Raw genomic sequence first — 21,530 nt, forward strand, 5'->3', positions numbered from 1 at the left:
AATATGGTAGAAACCTGGATTACTCTGTATTCACAATTAAGTGTCTCATTGCAAATGTCTTATTCCTTAAGCAAACTTCTGTCTGTTCAGAATAAGATCTTTCTGCACAATTTAAACAGGACAAGTGTTGGATCAGTTGCTCTTATGATTATTGTTTTTTAGACACTGTTGGAAGAAGCCAAAGATTTGCTGTCTGACTGGTTGGACACAAAATTTGGCAGTCAGGTGACTGACAATTCTATATTCTCAAAGCTCCCCAAATTCTGGGAAGGGGAATTTCATAAAGATATGGAAGCACTCAACGTAAGTAAATGAACTGTTTTCTCTTCTTAAAATGTCTGTGCCATGCCTTAGAGTACCCAGAAGACAATTTAGCTCCTTAGTAGCTTTCATGAATCTCATGTTTTAACCTTATGGATAAAGTAATTACTTTAATAGTAATAGATAGGTATTAAATTAGCAATTGCACTGTTTCCATCCCAACAATCTTAAATCTGTTGTGGTTGTTGCACATCACTTAAATGGTGACCAGGTTTGCTGTGTGCTCTCCTTGCCATTCCCTTGGTGTAACGTGGGGAAATAATCATAAACTGATCCCAAAAAGGTTGAGCTGGAACCTGTTGGCTGCACAAGAGATCCCTGCCAACCTCAGCATTTAGACTGATTATTTATGAATCTTCAGTCATTAGGAAATTATGTGATGGTAACCATCAAGAAGTGATTTGTCTGTTACAGATGAAATGCTGTGTCACAGGCAGTAGTTCAGGTCAGTGGAGGTTGATTTATTTACCTGCAGATCAGAGGGACTTGCTGCTTCTTCTGTCACAAGAGCTGGAATCCCCTTAAAGGCTGAGCAAAAAGTGGCCACAGCACATTGGTTCATAGCAGAAGCTTGAAATAGTAGTGTTAGATTTTATTATCACTTGCTTTTGAGCAAAATTGTAACCAATACTTAACATATATGTTTAGTGCATATTTCCATATATATATATATATATATATATATAATTCTACTTTTTACCTCTAGGTTTTACCTCCAGATGTTTTAACACGGGTTAGTGAATATGTGCCAGAAATTGTGGATTTTGTGAAGAAGATTGTGGATAATGGTTATGGGTAAGTTTGCTACTCGATGCCCAAATGATTGCTTTCAGCATTTAGCTGTGAGCTGTTTTCTCTGTTTTCATCTGCAACAACAGTCTTTGCCAAAAGCAGTTTTACATCAAAAAGCAGTTTTCAGATTGCTTTGCAAAGAGCTATTATTTTTACCTGATGTGCTTCTTATGAGTAGCTCTTTGCAAAGAACCTGAATCTCTTATAGGGTGAAATCCTTGTTCATTTAAGTAAAGTCAAAGTCCTGTGACTGTGTTTGATTGCTGGTCTTCATCAAAAATCATCAAAAATTGACATGTGATAGAAATCAGTTGCAAATAATATAAATGTTAAGAAGTTGTAGTTCTTGTGACTGTTTCTTGATACCTCTCAAAAGCTTAACAATAGCTGCTGTTTTCTCTTCAATTAATTTTATTATAACCTCCAACAATTTGTCCAAAGCCTTCATATGGTAAGGCCTTAAAAATTAGGTTCACCTAAGTCTTGTTTACAATACTGAGCAGTACCATAATGTGAGTGGAGTTACTAAAAAACACATGGGAGTGATTTTTGGGGATAAAATTCAGTTAAATTGTTAAAAGTTCACTAAATACTGACCTTTAACTTTTCAGGTATGTGTCTAATGGATCTGTATACTTTGATACTATGAAGTTTGATGCCAGTGAAAAACACTCCTATGCTAAGTTGGTGCCTGAAGCTGTAGGTGATCAGAAAGCTCTTCAAGAGGGGGAAGGTAAAGATTTGCTCAAGTTGCTGAAGAAACTGATGATGTGTGGGTCTCTTCAACTATTTCACTGATTTTTGGATCAGTCACAGTCAGAGCTTAATGATTTACCTGCTGCACTCCCTTTACCAATTTCTTTGCCAGTGTTTTGTAGCTTGAGCCAGTACTTTCCTGAAAGTTTTTAATTGGAAAATACCAAGAAATGTTAGTAATCCTAGGATGGTTTGGGGTTGCTTTTTATTTGTTTGTGAGGGTTTTTTTGGTCAGAATAGTGAATAACTCCGTCATTTGGCCATAGCCCAGTTATTTGCCCATTTGTCTGGCTCAGAGTAGGAGCAAACACTTGAACCTGGATCTTCCACATGCCAGGCACGAGTTTTCCATATCAGGCTAGGGTTATTTAATGACAAACATTTGGGTTCCTCTTTCCTATTGAGAGCTCTAACTTTGTTGTGTTGAACCAAATCCAAATATAGATTTTTTTTTTGAATAGAGCTATAGCAGAGGATTAACTTAAAATGCTCAGTAAATGGGACTCATTAGTTATCTGGTCTTAAAGTTGTATAATTTTAGCAAATCATGCAGAAAGTCCAAAAAAGAATATTAAAAGGTTTTAATACAACACTCATACCAGGTGAAATCAGAACATTCATAGAGCAGTAGGTAACAGAGGAGTAAATGTAGCTATTGAAAAAATATCAACCATTCTGTGTAGCAGCTGAGATTAGGGAAGAAATATTCTATGATCACATTGTATGTGCAGATTAAGACAATCATAGTCTCAATTTAGATCAATCTAACTTTGGAATGAATTGAATCTGCAGTCTTACTTGTCTCTGAGTATGGGGTTTTTTCTTTCTGTATTTCTTTTTCTATAACTGCAATAATGGAGTTGTGCCTGGTAAGAGAATCTAGATGAATCTCATGTCAAAACTTAGAAACCAGTGCAGCTGATACTTGTCAGCCAAACATTAACCAATATCCCAAAGGATTATCAAGGTTAATAATGAGGATTTGTGAGGGTTCAGAGATAGGAGGGTTTGTGGTTTAGGGTTTTGTTGGTTTTGGGTTTTTTTAAGGTTATCTTTATGTGAGATACAGCAGTGGCAAATATCAGTAATGCTGGTATAAGATGTATACATTTACATTTTCTATTTGAAAGGTGACCTGAGCATCTCAGCTGATCGCTTAAGTGAGAAGCGTTCTCCAAATGATTTTGCTTTATGGAAGTCCTCCAAGCCAGGAGAGCCCTCGTGGGACTCTCCATGGGGAAAGGTAAGGAAGGACATTATAATCAGGATTTGGATTTCTTCAGTTATTTAAGTAGCACAGTTACACAAGTTTTTTTGCCTCACCTCATATTAGCACTGTATAAATTGTGGAGATTATGTATTCAGTCATAAGATTCTGTGGTTAATGTTCATTTAATAATCTACAAAGTGTATCAGTCTAATATGTTTTAAGCAGAAGTTTGCATGCAGGCTCAACATGACTGTTATTTGTTGTTTGTCCTCTGTTAATGGACAAACTTTATCTGCAGTAAATTCTGTTTCCTTTTTTTTCCTTGTGATCAAAGATATTAGTGTAGCTTTTCAAAGACCAGTAAGCAAGATAATCAGAACATTACAGGCTGGATTGCCAGGTTGGATCTTTGAATCAGTTTCCTTTTGTGAAGCTGAGATTGAGAATCTTTTTTAGTCTTAGTGACAGCATGAGGGAATGAGATAGGCAGGAGCGGAAGACAGTTACAAGTAACCAAGTAATCCCCTTTTGTTAACAGGGTCGGCCAGGTTGGCACATTGAATGTTCTGCCATGGGTGGATCCATTCTAGGAGAGTCGATGGACATTCATGGAGGAGGCTTTGATCTCCGATTTCCTCACCATGACAATGAACTGGCCCAGTCTGAGGTGAACAAACTGACCTTCCTGCAGTGATAGAGCAACATGCTTTGCTTTGACTGCAACTTACACAAATCCGTAATTCAGGTTTTTCAACTTGATGTGTGTTTTGTGCAAACACAAGTTTTGATTCTCAGGATTTTATTCTCTTCAGTTTTTCTGCTTTATATGGATGTAAACAGTGTTGGGTCTTTGGGTTTTGTTTTTTTTCCTGCAGGCGTATTTCGAAAATGATCACTGGGTTCGGTATTTTCTGCATACTGGTCACTTAACAATTGCTGGCTGTAAAATGTCCAAATCTTTGAAGAATTTCATTACCATAAAAGATGCACTGAAGAAACACACAGGTAAAAATTATTTTGGAATGGGAATGTTTTTGATGTACTTTGAGTGGTGACTGTGATAATTTTTTTATTCAGGGTATCTTCAGGTGTCTTTCTTCTTTGATAACTTTAGAACAGCTGCCTTGTTCTTCTCATCCTTGTTGGTTTTTATCAGTGTGGATGGTGGTTTTGCTTTTTTGGTAGATGTAGTAATAGTAAGAAATTTAAAGATTATGTTCTTAGCCACTGCAGTATTGGAGTCCATGAAAGTGTTTCAGCTTATAAAAACCTTCCTTGTTTATTTTAAACCTCCTACTAGCACGGCAGTTACGGCTGGCTTTCCTCATGCATTCTTGGAAGGATACACTGGATTATTCAAGTAACACCATGGAGTCAGCTATTCAATATGAGAAGTTTATGAATGTAAGTAAGTTTTCCATTTCTTCTCCAGCTCTCTAATCTTTGTGTTGCCATGTGTGTTTCAAGGAACAGAACTCCAAGGATATGTGGGCCATGTGCCCAGACTGGGTTTGCTTTCTGAATTTATCAGGTGGGATGGAACAGTGCTTATTTAGATACCATCAAACTCTCAAGTCCTGTAAATCCCACAGACTGCTGTATTTCTCTGCAGCTGGGTGCTCTCTCCAAGTTTTGACATCTCTGAGCAGCTTGGCACTTACACACAAGATCAATTTCTCAGTTGCTTATAGAGCTCAGTCCAACAGAGACTCTCTAACATTTCTACCAGGTCAGGCTCTACACAAATGTAGCCAAAGGGGAAGAAGGAATATTGTTCCCACTTTGTCTCCTCACCACAAACATTGAGCCTTTGCCTCTATGCCTTGCAGGTGTGTGAGAGGTTAGGCACAGTTCCTGTCCCTGGTTAGTTTGGAGCCATAATTTAAACTCATATTTCCCACAAGGACACTGTACAGCAATTTGAGATTGTTGATCTTGGTCTCTCTAGCTGAAGCTGTTCTGCTTATGTAAAATGTTTGGTTTGTGCCATGGATTAGGTTAAAATTACTTTTTCTGAGCTGGATGCCCATTTAAAACAGATCCTTGCTATAAAGCCATTTAATTCTTCAGCTTCTATTGCTAGCAACACACTTTAAAATCTGCCATAAGAACTGCTGCCTAAACATTTTTAAAAGGTTTTTTTGTGTGAGCAGCTTGGTATTAGAATATCATAGGGTATCATGTAGTAACAGAACAAGAGATAAAAAAGAATTGCAGTCCAACTGTGATTGACAGAGTTATGCAAAATTATTTTATTGGGTTTTATGGTCTTGAGAAACATCATTATATCCTGGCTAAAACAGTATTGAACCCATAAATTTTAGGAGTCTCATTAAGAAATAATGACCCCTTTCATAGTAAGTACTGGTTATGTGTAATTGAAACCAACTTCTAGCTATATTCTTCTTTTACAGGAGTTTTTTTTGAATGTGAAGGATATTCTTCGAGCTCCCACTGATGTGACAGGCCAGTTTCAGAAATGGGAAAATCAAGAAGTAGAGCTAAACAAAAAGTGAGTGGAGCATTCCTACTTATCTCTGAATTGTGTTGCTTCACCTTTGATTCTTTTTTCCTTACAATATCACTTACAATGTGAATAGTGATATGTATGTAGCATTCCCATTTAATATCCCAATTCTTCACAAGCAATCATTTTAATCTTGGGACAGCTTTATGAAGAATAGATGAAATTGTTAATTTCCCTTTTTTTTATGTTAAGTACACTGGCATGCCTCATTGTCATGTTTGTGAAGGGAAAGAACTTACTTGTTAGATAGCTGTCTTTTTCTTCACTATGTGAAATCTTGTCTTCCCTCTGAGAAGTGACCAATAATTCACAGTGTCTACAAACTGGAAATATTATACTGGAAAAACAGTATTTTACATATTTCAAAGTATAGTAAGCTATCTGCAACAAACAGAAGTTAAATGACCTGACTAAAACCATCAAAGATCAGTGCCAGTATTTGAAAATACGTTGTTGAGGCAGTGATACCAATTTTGCAGTCTTTTGACTTTTATAACAAAATTACCATTATTATTTGTAATGCAGACAGCTTCCTAAATTACTTCCTTTTTGTCTGAAATTTAAAACAGAGGCATCTTACATGGCTGTGCTAAAATTGTTTCCTAGTTCAGTTCACTGTTGTGGTCACTAATGTTATTATTGAAGGATTAAGTGCAGATGTTTCTGTGTAGTGATATGCTCTGAAAATTTTATCTTCAACTTGAGGTTGGTGGAGATAACCCCTTTATTTAAAAAGGTGAGTGATAATAAGTAATAGAGAGATCAAAAGGAAGGGATAAAGAAGTGGGAGGAATAGAAGACATCCTTTGTAGATATTTGGTTTTGTCTCCTTTCTTCTACCACTTCTTTTTTCTTGAAAAAAGTACATTGTTTGAAACCATAAAACCTTTGTGTCATGAAATGGTACTTAATATGTTGTATTATTTATTATACCTACTAACATGTCACTGACATGACAAAGGTTTGCATGAATTTATTCCTTTTATCTACTTATAATATTTTCATAACAATTTACTTTGTGTTAAGTTCCAAATTGACGCTCCTTCCTGGAGAGATACTAAACAGAGAACCTGGCTGGTACACAGGGATAGGAGAGCAATGCTGTTAAAAAAAAATAAAAAATAAAAGTAATAAGAAGAAGATACTAAATAAGCAATTTATACTGCTTAAAAAAAATTTGCATGAAAAGGCCTGTTGCTGAAAAATTTGTTTGATAGTTTGTTTGGTTAGTGGTTGCAAATTAGATTTTCCAGCCTGCCTTCGTCCATAGCAGTAAACCAGCAGCATCATAATGCCTTTTTTCTTGCTCATCTGTTTTTCTTTCAAATATAAACTACAACCAGCAAAAAGTTATTTTACTTTTAGGTCCCCTTACTTTTCTACTAGGGACTCTTCAGAGTACATTGCAGGGTTTTTGGCATGAGTAGTTAAAAAGAATCTTTTTTGTCTCAGTTTTTATGAGAAGAAAGCAGAAATTCATGAAGCACTGTGTGACAATATTGACACCCGCTCGGTCTTAGAAGAAATGCGCTCGTTAGTCAGCCAGAGTAACTCCTATATTGCTGCAAAGAAATCCTCCAGACAGATGCCAAACAGACTTCTTTTAGAAAACATCAGCTCCTATCTCACTCAAATGCTAAAGGTATGTAACAGCAAGGAGTAATGTTGCTATTGCACTGTGCAGTTATAACTTGTATTTTCAAGTATGGAGGGATCCATACTTGAAAATACAAGTCTTTGTTTAAATCTTACAGGAAGCTAGACAGCTTCCACACCTCCCCCAGCCAAAACAACCCAAACTGCAGTGTGTGGTGCAGCAGGAACGATTCTGAGTTCTACATATTACATTATGTTTTCAGCTAATGTTTTGTTGAACAGTGGGGAGCCACTAATACATTCAAGAGAAATTAGACAGTAGAAAAAATATGAAGTCAGGATGACAAGTCTGACATGTTTAAAGCTAAATCTGAAAGCCAATGCTTTGTATGGTGTATGTATGTATCAATTACAGATCATCATCAGAGCATCAATTTGTATGTATCAATTACAAATCAGAACATCATCTCAATAGAGTTGTGAATTCTGGGTTAAATGAGAACTATTTGAAAGCCTAGTATATGTGATTTTGCTTAGTTTTCACATACCTGTGAATTGATGTGTACAAACTTTTCTTTTTCCTTGACCAGATTTTTGGTGCCATAGAAAGTGATGGTGCAATTGGTTTTCCTGTTGGAGGGACTAGTCAAAACATAAATGTAAGTGAAGGACAAAATACACTAAACAAAATTACTCTGTGTCCTTTGAGAGCTTAGGTTAAAGTGATGGCATTACTGATATGTAGCTGAATTGCATTCTTTTTGCTTTTAGCTTTTGAATCTGATGTAATTAATTGGCTTAGGAAGCAGGATTTTTCTTTTACAAGAGCTATGTTTTTTATAGGTTTGTTTGATTTAATGACAGACAAATTGTATAGCAACCAGAAGGGGAATTATCTTGTCTTCTGAATGATGAGTCTGTTTCCTAAACCACATGTGAACTACAGGCAGCACATGCTACAGTCTAAAGACTCATTACAAGTATTTGTATGCTAAGTAGTTTCAAAAATGTAATTATACTGATTAAACTTCTTTGTGGTACACCAGAAACCAGCCTGGAGGCAGCTGGAGTCTTAGCCACATTTCAATCTTTTCTTCTGATCTCATTTGCAGCCGCAGTTTTTATGTGGCTTTCAAAGGCTGTTTTGCTTTAGTCACCCAGCAGTTCTGGGTGCAGAATTTTTCTGGAAATACCTGAGAGGTACCTGATGAAAGTGCTGGTGGGCTCTGGAATACCTGGAACATTTTCTGGTGCAGGCAGGAGAAATAACTCCACGTGAAAGCTGTCAACACTTTGTTTGTGCCAAAATCTCTTGTGGACACATCAGTGCTGTTTTTCACATATTTTTCTGCATTAAAGGTGTGACCATGCACCTTTTTATTACTCCTTAGAAGGAGAAAATGAAACATTTCTGGTGTAAAAAAAAAAAAGCTTAACTTCTTATTCATCAAAGGAATTGGCAGGCTTGCTTGTGGTTGGAAGAATAGGAATGAACACTCATCCCATAATTGCCAATGTAAATACTTATATTTGTGTGCTGTGGAAATTTCCATTAATGATATAATTAGGAAGATGTTCTGTATTGCCTACAAAGCTTATCAATAGTAACTTTTAAATTTAGCTCAGAATTTTTTTTAATTTCAGAAGAAAGGTAGAACTTAAACACTTACCTTCTTAGGGAAAATGAAAATTAAATTTGTATTTAACACTTCAGGCAGTGTTTCCAGTAGATATGCTTTATGGAAGGATTGGTGATAGCTTGAAGCTATCACCAATCCTTCCATTGGTGGAAGGATTGGTGATAGTCCTTTCACTCTTTTAAAATAGCACTGCCAAGGGTGGTAGAATGAGAAGAATCTTGTGCAGAAAAAAAAAATCCTGTGCTAACACATGTTGTTGTCCACAAAAATTTGATTTATTACCCATGTGCAACAAGCCAGTAATTATACCCTCAAGAGCAACGCTGATTATTTGTTTCAGAGTTGTGCAAGTCTGGGTGCTCGGTGGTATTCCACAAATCAAGCACACCAACTATCAAAAACTTTTACTATTTATGCATTTTAGCAAACAAAGCAACTTGTGTTCATTGGCTACAAGTTATGTAATTCTCTTAGTATTCTGTTCTCTCCTGGTTAATAATTTTCTTGCTTCCCATGCTAATTAGTCTGCATGCTCAGTCTTTCTGTTCTTTTGAGTTGTTGGCCCCTGAGTTGGTGTTTGAAATTACCTTTTACCCCTTTTACCCAGGGGCTGATTCAGCACAGTTGCTGAGTTGACTTTATGAGTTTCTTCCTTATCTTGGGAGTTCTGCCAAGTGTCCTTGTGGACTCTAAATTCTTTGTGGCATTCTTTGTGTCCACTGTCAGTGGTCCATCCTTCTGCCCAAGTTTTGTTAACTTCCCCTAAGGTCTGAGATCATTGTCGCATGTCCAGCCCTAAACCTTGACAAGGCAATACTGCCAACAAGTAGTTTGCTTTTCTAATGCCTGGGCATCACTTAGAACTTGCAGTTAGCTGCTGTCTGTTTCAGGGATTACATCTCCCTTCTTGTTGATTAGGCTTGAAAGGATACAAAAAACAAACATTAAACATCCTTTCTGAAGAAAGTTTTACACATTCCACATTTGTTAGCGCAGTTGTCAGAAGAATCTTGTGCTAACTTCTCTTACACTAAATAAGCTTTTGTTTTTATCACCCAGATCATTACTAGTGTTAAGTATTACAGTATAAAAATGCATAATATCACAAATATTTTGGCTGTTTTATTAAATATTGTACTGTATTTCAGTCCTCCATGCAAATTCTTATTTATCTTAGCACAAATTAAAGGAGGTGAACTTCCAAAGTTCAAAAACATCTCATTAATTACAGAAGGCTGTGGGTCGGGCCAGTTGTTCCCGTGTTTAAATTAGAGATGAAAGAACCAATTGAGTCAATATCTCCAAAAAAGGCATAATCCAATTCAAAAGTGCTAAAAGAAAAAGTAGCTTAATTACCATGGGTCAGTAATTTACCTGAGAAGTGGATATTAGAGATTTGAGAAAACCTCAGTTCCATAATATAATTTTCCAAGCGAATTCAGCATTTCTGTCGAGTTAGTTGTTGTGGAAATAAAAATCTTTCATCTTGAAATGAGTGATAAAGCAGTGACAGTGCCTGCTTTCCCCATACCACTTTATTTCCATGAAGAGGTATTTCCAGTGGGGGAGTGGAGAAGTGACTGTTCCTCACTTTCCAGTCTGTTTCTTGGGCCAGTCTTGTCACCACTGGATCTGATTATGAAACTGATTGCAGTGTTCACATTTATAAAAGGTTTTGACAGAACTCCTTGGTTATTTTCATAGGGGCACTTTTACATCATTACAGACTATCTTGTCCCTTAATTGCACAGAAATTTGTCATGGAGATTAAACAGACAGGAAAGACGTGTGGAAATTGTAGAGGAGAAAAAAGTTTGCAATTTTTTTTCTCTTCCCCATCCTCCAAAGTAATTAAACTTTAAATTTAGGCTTTCCCCCAAGGACCTGACTTTTCCTCTTGGGATTCCAGAGAAGTGTTGACAGACACTGATCTGTAGTAGTTTGTGTAGCTGCTCTGTAGTTGTTTTTGTAGCTGTTCACTAACTGCTTGCTGCTGCTATTCACTGCCATTGAGACCAGACTTTCAGGACCTTTTCTCTGAGATTTAGTGTTTACTTACACCTGAAATAATTCAACAGTAATCTTTCCCCACTTTTTGTGGGAGAGGGAGTTGTATGAGGAATATAGAGAATTACACTGTCTATGCAATTAGATAAGCCAAAATCTCAGGTACAGATCTGGGTTCTAATGAAAATTGGTCCTAATATGTGTTTGACATGGTATTATTATCTGCTAAGACAGCACAGTACATGAAGGAGCAAATTCATCTGAGGGCTGGTTTTATCCCTGCACTGTATTATAGTTAGCTGGATTGTGACATAACCCTGTGGAGGTGATGGATCTAACTGAAAGGAGGTGAAAAAGGAATGGAGAGGCTGAACTTGACAAGCTGATTTTATCTGCACTAAAGTAAAATCGGCAGCTAATGCACATTTTCATCCATCCTTCGACATCAATAGAGCACTGACATTTTTTATTGATACAGATCTGCCCTAAGGGTCAAGTTCCATCCAACAGCACATAAATATGAAGTGGGTAGGGACATGTCTTATATCTAAATGATGATGAGCTAACTGTGGAAATAATGATCCTCTAGATTGAGTCTGCAGTGATGCCATACCTCCAAGTCCTTTCTGAGTTCAGAGAAGGAGTGCGACAAATTGCCAGAGAGAAGAAAGGTGAGTTCACTTTGTCCTGTACCTGAGACTTTTCTGTTCTTTCCTGTACTTTTTCCTGCACATGAGACTTGGAGGTCATAGGAACCAAACTGGGGGAGAGGCTGGAGGTGTAGGTGTGAGGCAGCTGATAGTCTCTCCTTGCTTAGAGAATAAAAGTAAGGCATCTTTAAATCTGAGCTGCTTTGAATTTTTGCATCTCTGCTGCCTGTCTCTTTAATCTGGGAATCTTTTTAGGCTGCTAAACTAATTTTCATATCCTAAAGAATCTAAAAGTTCTGGAATGATGAGGTGTAGCTGCTGTTTTTCTAGGTTGGGGTGCTCCCTTCTCTCTAGGTATGAAAGTACCCATGATCTCTTCCCTGGGGAGCTTGCATTTTCTTAAAAGTGTAGATTGCTACACAATAATAGTGTCTGCATTTAAATAGCCTGAGATGTTCACTATGATTTGTTAGAATACTTGGAATTGTAGCTCCCCTGATGGTAGTTGAGTGTTCTCTTTGGAGAATTCATCTGGGAGTTTGCTAGAAGTTTCAGGTGCCTTTTTTAATCCCTCTGAAAAGCTTTGATCATGTTGTGTGTGTTGGCAGCAGAACTATAGAGTGTTAAAAAGGTTGTTCCATTAAGCATTCTTTGCTTTTATTGATATTTCCTAATGGAGGAGCTCTTATTATTTTCTCCTGTTCCCTGTGGAATTTTGCAAGTCTTCAACATGGGTTTTATTCTTGTTTTCCTAAAACTTTGACACTGGGATTTGTACTTGAAGGCAAAACAGGTCATTTTTTTATAGATAAAACATACAAGTAACCCATATATTACACAGAAACATAAAATTACTTGTGGTGTCTGGTAACCTATTCAGCTGGAAAAGACTCTGGACTCTCATTCTGCTACTGTTTGGAGTTCTTCCAAAGCTGATAAATTTCCATTAAAAGCACAAAACTGTATTTGCTGATGTAACTACTCTGTTATTATTTTCAAACTCTTGTAGGCCTAATTGATGCTGAGAAACAGGCTTAGTAATAAGTTCCAATAGTAAATATTTTCTGTAACTTGAATTAAGAGGTTTGTGTGTTTGTGTGTATATCCTCAGCCAAAACTGTGAGCTTTAGTCTTTTGGTATTTAACATATTTCTTTATATGAAACTTTTTTTTTCCCCTTGCTTTGTGATGGTTGAGCTAAATTGATCACTGCTTCTAGCAGTGGTAGGGTTTAAATATCACAGGGATCATTTTTAGAACACACTTGGCTCAAGTGCTTACTGGCACTTGAATTTCCTACTTGGAAGGCAGTGATTTTTTTTGCCTGAAATACACTGGACAGTGAGAATCAAACTGGATAGGGTGGCTGCTTGGTTGGGATATGGAGCACTCAGCAATTTGACCAGGGAGGCATCTTTCTTTTAAACTATTTGATATATGGAAGCTGAGTGGTGGTTGGCAGGACCTGCACTGACATACTACAGATTTCTTTTCCTTTACCCATTAAATTCTTGCTTGCAGGAAGCATTAAATTACTGTAAAAGTTGTTCTGATTAGTGGCTGGGGATATTGCCTCTGTATGGCTGTAGGCAAAGGGAGTTTCCCCATCATAGGCTGTTGCTGGCAGGGTTGTGTTAGATATTATTTAAAACAATCAGTATTGCTTTAAATATTCTCAGATGTTAAATAAAGAGCATGTGGCTCTGTAAAACCTGCAGAGTATTACAAATTTTCCCATCCACACACACACTTTCAAAATGTATCTACAAAACATTTCACAGAATAGCCATTCTTAAAGCTTTGGTTTTTAGTAATAATCAAAATACATATACTCTGCAAAAATGTTACCATCATCCAGAATAGGTAGCATTCAAATGTGGACTTAATAATTCTCACAGCGCCCTCTGCACCTTCTGCCCTCTTCCAAATATGTTAGGAGTTGACTAGAGCTGGGACAAACTCTCTCATTGTAGCATTGCCTGCTCTTGTATTTTGCTGCCAGTCTTTACAATCCAGCTTTCTCTAGATGCTTTTCAAGCTCCTCTTTTTCCTTCCCATCACAGTGTTTTGATTCACAGCATCTCAGCATCTGTTTCACATCTGATGCTCTTTGGCTTGAAATTCACAGAAAATGTGAAGAGGTCTGGGGAATAGTCACAGGCCCAAGCAATGTCCATCTGCTGGGGTGTTGGTGGGCACTGGTGATAAGGCACTTGTCCCACTGGTTTCCTGGTCACTGTCCTCAGTGAGAGCTTCCTTATTTCCTGAGGCAGCCCACAAACAACCCCCTACCTAACATACTTGCTCTGGAGGTGCCACATGCAAAGAACAGGCCCATCTCAGCCTTTAGAAGCATGGTGGTGACTCCTCTGCATGACAGGACTGATCAGAGCATGTGTCCTCTAAGAAATATGTTTCATTATACATTTCTCCTTGATGGATTTCTTCTTCTTCAGCTTTCAGTTATGCATGATTTTAGGTAAGTGAACATCTGTAACTGTGCAGATGCTGTTTTGCTGAATAAGCAGTAGGTGTTTCTGATACAGTCTTGATAGAGCCAACACCTTTTAGTATCAACATCCAGTGAGGGAATCTGATCCCTGGTTTATCTTAATGGCTGATCTAGAGTTGCATCAAACATGACTGTGGATGTAACACACACTGTGTGTAACTGCTGTGGATCAGGAGAAACAATGACTCCGTTTACGGCAGACAGAGGAGGTTCTGTACACTGCAGTGGTTTCCTGTGCAAAGAGAGCCACAGAACACAGCCATGCACTGAAACAGGGTGTTCTTTCTTATGGTTTTAGGATAGTCAGTGCTGTTCACTTGCAGCTCTCTGAGAGCTGTGGAAGAGATGAAGGCTCAGGGATGGTACTTGTATCTACCAGAATGTACAGTGTTAAGGAAGCTGCCTGGATGGAAGCTTCCACTGCCTGAGATAATAACTTTGAGACCCTGAGTCCTTCTTGGGTTTAACCAGCTAAGAATTGCTGAAAGGGAGAACATCTGTTCATATAAGCACATCTAACCCAAGTATCTGTCTTGTTGTACTTGCTAAGTGTTCCTCCCAAATACCAGACTACCTCTGAAAAATGCCACTGAATTCACAACAGCAGCATACTGGGTCTCTTTGATGAATTTAGGCCCTCTTAACTATTCTGCTGCTTCTCAACTGATACAATTTCTTATCCAAAAATTTATCTTGTATGAAGATTAGTTTTGCCCTTAAAATAGCATATATTTCAGCTAAATCTTAAGTTCTTAACTCTTTGCTGTCATCAAAGGCTCTTTGGTAAATTTGCAAGGGGAAAAAAAAATACTAGCCATGCTGGTAACCGTGCAGAAAGCCAAACCAAAATTCTCTGTTCTGCTGTAAATAGATTGCTTGAAATAAAAAGAGGTTGTTGGGATTACAGTTCCTCTGACAAATCAACAAAATCATAGTCCTTCAAAGGGCACTGTTAGATTTAGCACAGGATATGTTAATTTGTGATTTTCTAAAATTATGTTTTTAACCTTTCTTATTGCACATCCTGTAGTAACCATTAGGATCTTCCTGAGTCATATAGCCTTCTACCCTGGCAGAATTGTAGCATCATTTCTGAATTGCCTTGGATTTTCTTTCTGTTCCCCTTCAGGAACAGTGAGGGTATCTTGGAAGACAATTAATATTTTCAAGTCCCTGCAAAGAAACATTCTGCTTCTCTGTGTGGCTGAAATTAGTCAGGACTTAGGTCTTTTCTTTTAAAGTGTTAACTTTCTCTCTCTGTGTGAAAGTAGCAATTTCGTAATTGTACCTAAGTAACTATGTAGCTGTACAAAACTATACTTAGGCCAAATCTTACTTCACTAAAAGTGTTTTTCATGCACTGTAGTAACTGAAGTGCTGCAGTTGAGCGATGCTCTTCGGGATGACATCCTGCCTGAACTTGGAGTTCGATTTGAAGATCATGAAGGTACCCACTTATCTCTTGAAACTTTGTAGGAGCTGTTTTTATAATCCTGATGTTTTCCTAAGAAGTGGGAAAACAAATTTAGAATAATTCAGTAAACTCAAGTATTGCAGAGCTATGGCATATCATATGTGCACTATATATATATATATATATATACATCATATATATATACACATATATTTCATATGTACTATATATAATGGCTCATAATATGTATCATATATGATGGTGTATATATATATGAATATATATTAAAGAACTGTATATTGGAATACATGTACAGAAGAAAAAAAATGCATTGCAATATTTTTCACCTTTTGTATAGCACCTAATTTCTTAGTCACTTTTAAGTAGCCACTGAGTTGTATCTGCATTTAGCATGCAAAAATAAAACAATTATCACAGGGTGAATACATTAATCTTCAGCTAATCAAGAAATTAATCCATCTCTTTTTGCTTCTTTAGGACTTCCAACTGTGGTTAAATTAGTGGATAAGGACACATTATTGAAAGAAAGAGAAGAAAAGAAAAAGGTAATTATTTTAAACATCCTGTATTTTTAAAATATAAAGTAATGTGTAAGCTATGGATATTTTTACATTTCTTTGATAATTCATTAGAAAAACCATAGCAAACTAGCAACAAGGAAGATGACATAAGAGAATTGATACAAAATATTTAAGTGTGTTGGAGAAAAAGAATTTTTAAAAACAGCTTCTTGAAAACTTTCTGTGGGACCTAATGGATACCTCGAAGATTTTTTTATTTTATTGCTTTTTAAGGTCTTAATATAACTAAGGGATGTTCAGTATTGCATTCAAACTGTCTTATCTCTCTGGAAGAACAATTCTAATAACAAGGTAATTCAGACTTCTTTTGTTTGTACAAATGAAGTCAACATTTTCCATAGAACTAGTCTATATTTATCTCATATGTGAGGAAAAAATGTACTGGCTAAATCTTAATAATTATAGTATGGATTAGTGAGATATTCAGGATATGGGGGCAAGAATTCGTATTGCTCTCTAAAGCTTGTGAATTTGAATTCACATGCACAAGGTCTGTACAGATCCCGTGCTTTTGGCCCTTCCTGGCATTAATATTTGACTTTGTAATATTTAAAAGTAACACTTCATATGTCCTTCTTCAGTTTTACCAAATAATAAAATTCTATCATGACTAGAAATGTTCGAAAGACTTTCCAACATTTCTCCTTCCATGCTGATGTTTTTTAGAAAAGGGAGAAGTCATTTTAGTCAATTCCAGATGTTTTCATCAGAGTGACATTTGAAGGCAGTTTGTTTATAGCTGCTGGGTAGGAGCTGCAGCCAGAGTCCCCTTTTCCCTGGACACAGCATTATGTTCAGTTCTGGCAGAACCCTTAGAGAAATGACAGGTCTCTCCCAGGCAAGTGCAAGATGGGATTTTTACCAGCTTGTCTAAATTTGGATAGTTATTTCCCTAGGAACATCAAGTGATACAACTGCTGCTTGAGGAACTGTGATATCTTCACAGTTTGAGGCAAGAGCTTAAAATATCATTGAAATACAGTCTTTTTTAAAAGTCATTTGCAAAACAGTTTTCCCCTAAAATGATAGGACAATTTATTTTAGGTATTCTATTATAGGTATCCATTTTGCATGCAAAATGCATTCTGAACAGTTAGAACTGGTTTAACTGTGAATAAAAGCAAATGAAATCAAAGTCATACAGTGGGAAGTATCAGACAATCCTAATTATAAGGCATGGTGGGTTTGCTGCAGGTCATGCTGCCAGTTCTGTCTGTAATTAGATATCCAGGGGAGCTGGCTCAGGGTTGTAGAAAACAACCAAATGGAATAGTGCATTACCTTTTACTCACCAACACTGCCTCTCACAGATAGAAGAAGAGAAAAAAAGGAAGAAAGAAGAAGCAGCCAGGAAAAAACAACAACAGGAAGTAAGTAACCTCATTTTGAAGGAAAGTGTAGGCAGCAGTAGTCATGTGCAGGAAAGACCATTAGAACACAGGCTCTCTGCCCAGCCTTAACCAGGTCTCCATTTATTTTTTTTGTTTACAATTTCCTGCTCAGAATGCCTCTGGCTTGCAGGTCAGGCTTGGAATTTCAATTCTGATAGAGAAGCCATTTTTGAAAACACAACTAAAGCCTGCAAAAACTTATTACAGAAGAACTTGTAGCACTTAAATTTCAGTCTGTAAACAGTATTACCTAATTGACAAAGTAGCATCTTACATGCTTGTCAGTGTTAGAGAAGATTTTGCTTGTGTCGTTTATTATTTGATTCCTTTTCTAATATCATAGGTATATGTGCAAGGGTTTATTTTTCTCTGGTTTTTTTTTTTTCTCTGTAAGAAATCCCCTGTTCCTTATGATTGAGCAGAGAAATGTTTTATCTCTATGGTTGAAATTCAGATAGCTCAAAGATTTTGGGCTTTGGATGAGGAGTAGACAGAGGAGATGAACTCATAAGAAAAAAATATTGTTTGCCATGCTGATGACTTTAACAGTACAGGAAATACATTCATGTGTTAAAAGAGGAAGAAAACTTTTAGAGAGCACCACATACAAAGATAAAACAAGATAAATAGCATTTATCATGCACAAATTCCAAGAATCTTTTTTCATTTTTTCAAAAAAGTGATTCCCTTGCATAGGGCAAAAACTACATGGAAAAGATTCTGAGATGTGCTTGTTTACAGATAAGGGAGAGTTCAGTTTGTTTTCAGTGTAGTTACTGCATCTGATTCTTCTGTGACCTGCATTAAAACCTTAACTTGTCAGCAAGAAACTTGATAAAGGTGGTTCCCTTTTGCAGTGAGTTAATTGCTGAATATGCTTTATGATTGCAGCTATTCACTTTGTGTTGGCTAAAGAACCAAGTTAGCAAGAATCAGATGTAGTTTTTGGAGTATATAAACAAATTATTTTGAGTTTCTGCAATGCATCTGTTTTATAAAGTGGTTCTCTACAGGTTTAAAACAGTTTTACTCCAGAAAAGCACAGCTGAGACCCACTGAGTTGTTCCTAATTTCAAGTTTCTTTTCACATAATAAACAATTATGAATTGAATGCTCCTTGATTTTGAAATTATGATATACTTTTCCTTTTACATATGTGACAGGTTGTCAGTAATTACCTGTGATGTTAATGCATGTTTTATATTACAGGCGGCAAAACTGGAAAAAATGAAGATTCCACCACATGAAATGTTTAAATTGGAACTTGACAAATATTCCATGTTTGATGAAAATGTAAGAGACTTCTCTTCATATAGGGAGGGGTTTTCCTCCCCCAGTTGTGCATACTTACTTGTATATGTTTATAGCAATCTTGTTCCAAACCTCCAGGGCAGTGCTATTAATGTAGCAAGAGGAGGGAAGGAGAGAAGGAAAAGGTGATATATGAATTTAATTGTGCACTGGGGAGCAAGGTCTCTGTTAGCCATCATTTCAAGGGTATTTTCCTTCTACACTCCTTTGTACATTGATTGTACATTTCCTTTGGCTCCCCTTACTACAAAGCAAAATATATATTGTGGGTAGGAATGTGTAAGATGTTCATTCACAGATTTATTACTCTGGTGCAAGGCAGGGTATTCATTTGCAAGTACAAACTCCCCAGCTCTTCCAGCACTGATATTTTTGGAGAGGTCCTGTGTTTCCTGTTCCCTTGTGCCCAGTGTTTTGCTCTCTCCTGGCAAAGGCTCTCTGAAGGGGCTGTAGGCATAACTTTGCTCTTGATTTCTCCCCTTGGGGACAAAAGGGTGACTTGGAAAACACAAAGCACTGTTTCTTCACTCCTACTTGATTTGGGTCATTGATCCTGCTTCTGCCTCTCCTCTTCACCTACACAAATTCAAGTCCTGGGGACAAGTCAGAATGGGGAGGATAAATACTGGAAAATACCCCTGCAAGCCAAGGAGAATGTCCATAAAAATGCTGATCATACTTTCTCCATCAAGAATATAAATATCTTACTGCTTTTGCTTTAAGCCTTGAATTCAATCTGACAGTATGATTAAAAGATTATTTTAACCATCTGCTCAGGAATTAGTCATTATTCTCCTAACTAAAACCATATAGAAGCTAGTGGTCTAAGCTTCCCTTATGTGGTTCAGGACAGAAGATAAATACACCCTTATGCCTCTTGTTTTGCTAGGAAAGGAACATTCAGAAATAGTCAAAGTTAGCTGTCAAAGTTCTAGATGCCTAAAATTAGCCAAGATACAGCCCTTCCTGACAGCCTGTCATTATGACATTATCTCCCTATCTTATTAAAATATGATTCCATCGAGAACAAGAGCAGTCCAAGAAGTTATCTTAAATACTCTTTTTTTTTTTTAATATATTTCAGGGATTTCCCACCCATGATACAGAAGGCAAAGAACTTAGCAAAGGACAAATTAAGAAGCTAAAGAAACTTTATGAAACCCAAGAAAAGCTACACAAGGAGTATCTACAGATGGTTCAGAATGGAAGTGCAAATTGAAAACAACAGGACTTTTTATTTAGAAGGCGAGTGCTGGGTTCCCATTGAAGAAGTGAGCATATACTGATGCTCAAATTTCTGTTTACACGTTCTATTATGTGCAAAGTAAAATTCCTGTTTACGTGGTTAATAATGTCATCTGGAAATGTAATAAAAATCCATCATTAAAAAAAAAGTTTCTTCTCAATGATAGCAAATGTGGTTGCCAGTTCTGTTTGTGAAGGTGCTGCTCAGTCAGCAAATCCACATAAGGATTCTTGTTCATTCTAGCTGTTCAGGCTTTGGTTAATTTGTCCTGCTTACTGATCTCTATCTACCCCATGTTACAGTCAGAAAAAATTATTGCTAAAAGGGAGCTGAGTAATTTGCCCCACAGTAAGAACAGTATTTTCCAGATGACTTTAATATCTTTACATAAGCAGGAAAAGTGGGTAGTTCCACTATGATACTTATTCTAGCTGCTGTTATTAAAAACTCTCATAAGTATACCCAGAACACTTTGCATAGTAGAAGTTAACAGTCCCTTTGTTGAAAAAGGGAACAGATCATCAACCTGCAATTGCAGTCAAGTGGGTAAGTACAAGGCAATGCACCTGCATTGAACAAACAGGTGGGAAAGACATGAAGGGCTGATGGCAGAGGTGGTGTGTTCTTGGAGCTATCCCTTCAAGGAAACAGGAGCCCTGCCAAAGTACCTGATTACCCAAAGTACTCAGTACCTAATTACCAGTTCAAAGCCATGGGGAATTAAAAGAGGGTTTCATACTGATATACAGTTTGTGGATTGATTTGCAATTGGGGAATACAGCTAGACATTGCCCTGTAGTCAAGACTGATGTTTTTAACATGATGATTTAACCCTGAGATAAAAGCCTTTCTGATGTAGTATGGTCACACTATACTGCAGGGAGAGTTCTTTGTTGCCTAACAATGCATTTCACTGGCAGAAGCTACTAAATGAACTAAAGTTCATGAAATCCTAAAAAAAAAATCTCACCTACTTCGCAGCTGCACGGAACAGCCAAGTGTCTGATTTGCAGAGCTATATTCATTCAGTATTCTCAAGGTGACTTGCAGAAAGTCATGCTGTGACACCTCTGTTTCCTCAACTCCTAGGTTCATGCTACAGTGATCAGGTTATGTTCCTTTTCTTAATTAAGACTTAAAACATCTTTGCTTTTCCTTGATATTTTTACATTTATATTCCTCCTTCTGAGAAATGAACACATTATTTGGAGTAACAGAAAGGTCTAGTAGGGGTTTTTCCTAATTTGTCTGTATTTGCCTTTGAAAACTTACATAATGTTAAGGTCAGTAAAGCAGATGCATCTTGTGTGCAGAAAATAAAATCTGTTGTGAAATACTTGTATGTGAACTTTGTGTAGTGGGGAAACTATTGAGCTTATTTTTATTCCACAACCATCTTTTTGAAATGTGGTTCTCAGAGCTTTTCCTTTAGCTTGCTATTACTAATTTCATTAATTTTGCATTCAATATTTGATTATTCTGCTAATTTTTATTCAGTTTTATAAATGCATGTTTAAACTGCACAATGATACTCAAAACAGCTAGCCATGGCCAT

The 21,530-nt window shown here is 36.9% G+C and overlaps 1 protein-coding gene across 2 annotated transcripts in view; it reads left to right on the forward strand.

The window, feature by feature from the left end:
* Positions 1 to 21,311, forward strand: part of CARS1 (cysteinyl-tRNA synthetase 1) — a 33,392-nt gene extending 12,081 nt beyond the window's left edge. For both annotated transcript variants that reach the window (XM_018907847.3, XM_009102207.4), the window contains 16 exons: positions 163 to 303; positions 1,028 to 1,116; positions 1,725 to 1,846; positions 3,000 to 3,112; positions 3,618 to 3,746; positions 3,955 to 4,084; positions 4,380 to 4,483; positions 5,494 to 5,591; positions 7,059 to 7,248; positions 7,793 to 7,861; positions 11,439 to 11,520; positions 15,378 to 15,458; positions 15,924 to 15,991; positions 17,338 to 17,397; positions 18,628 to 18,711; positions 19,814 to 21,311. In XM_018907847.3, the coding sequence (XP_018763392.3) occupies positions 163 to 303; positions 1,028 to 1,116; positions 1,725 to 1,846; positions 3,000 to 3,112; positions 3,618 to 3,746; positions 3,955 to 4,084; positions 4,380 to 4,483; positions 5,494 to 5,591; positions 7,059 to 7,248; positions 7,793 to 7,861; positions 11,439 to 11,520; positions 15,378 to 15,458; positions 15,924 to 15,991; positions 17,338 to 17,397; positions 18,628 to 18,711; positions 19,814 to 19,948 (1,695 nt within the window). In that variant the 3' untranslated portion in view covers positions 19,949 to 21,311. The remainder of the gene's footprint in view (positions 1 to 162; positions 304 to 1,027; positions 1,117 to 1,724; positions 1,847 to 2,999; positions 3,113 to 3,617; positions 3,747 to 3,954; positions 4,085 to 4,379; positions 4,484 to 5,493; positions 5,592 to 7,058; positions 7,249 to 7,792; positions 7,862 to 11,438; positions 11,521 to 15,377; positions 15,459 to 15,923; positions 15,992 to 17,337; positions 17,398 to 18,627; positions 18,712 to 19,813) is intronic.
* The last annotated feature ends 219 nt before the right edge of the window (positions 21,312 to 21,530 follow it).

The sequence above is a fragment of the Serinus canaria genome, chromosome 5 (genome assembly GCF_022539315.1).
Source record: "Serinus canaria isolate serCan28SL12 chromosome 5, serCan2020, whole genome shotgun sequence".
In the NCBI taxonomy this organism is placed as follows: domain Eukaryota; kingdom Metazoa; phylum Chordata; class Aves; order Passeriformes; family Fringillidae; genus Serinus; species Serinus canaria.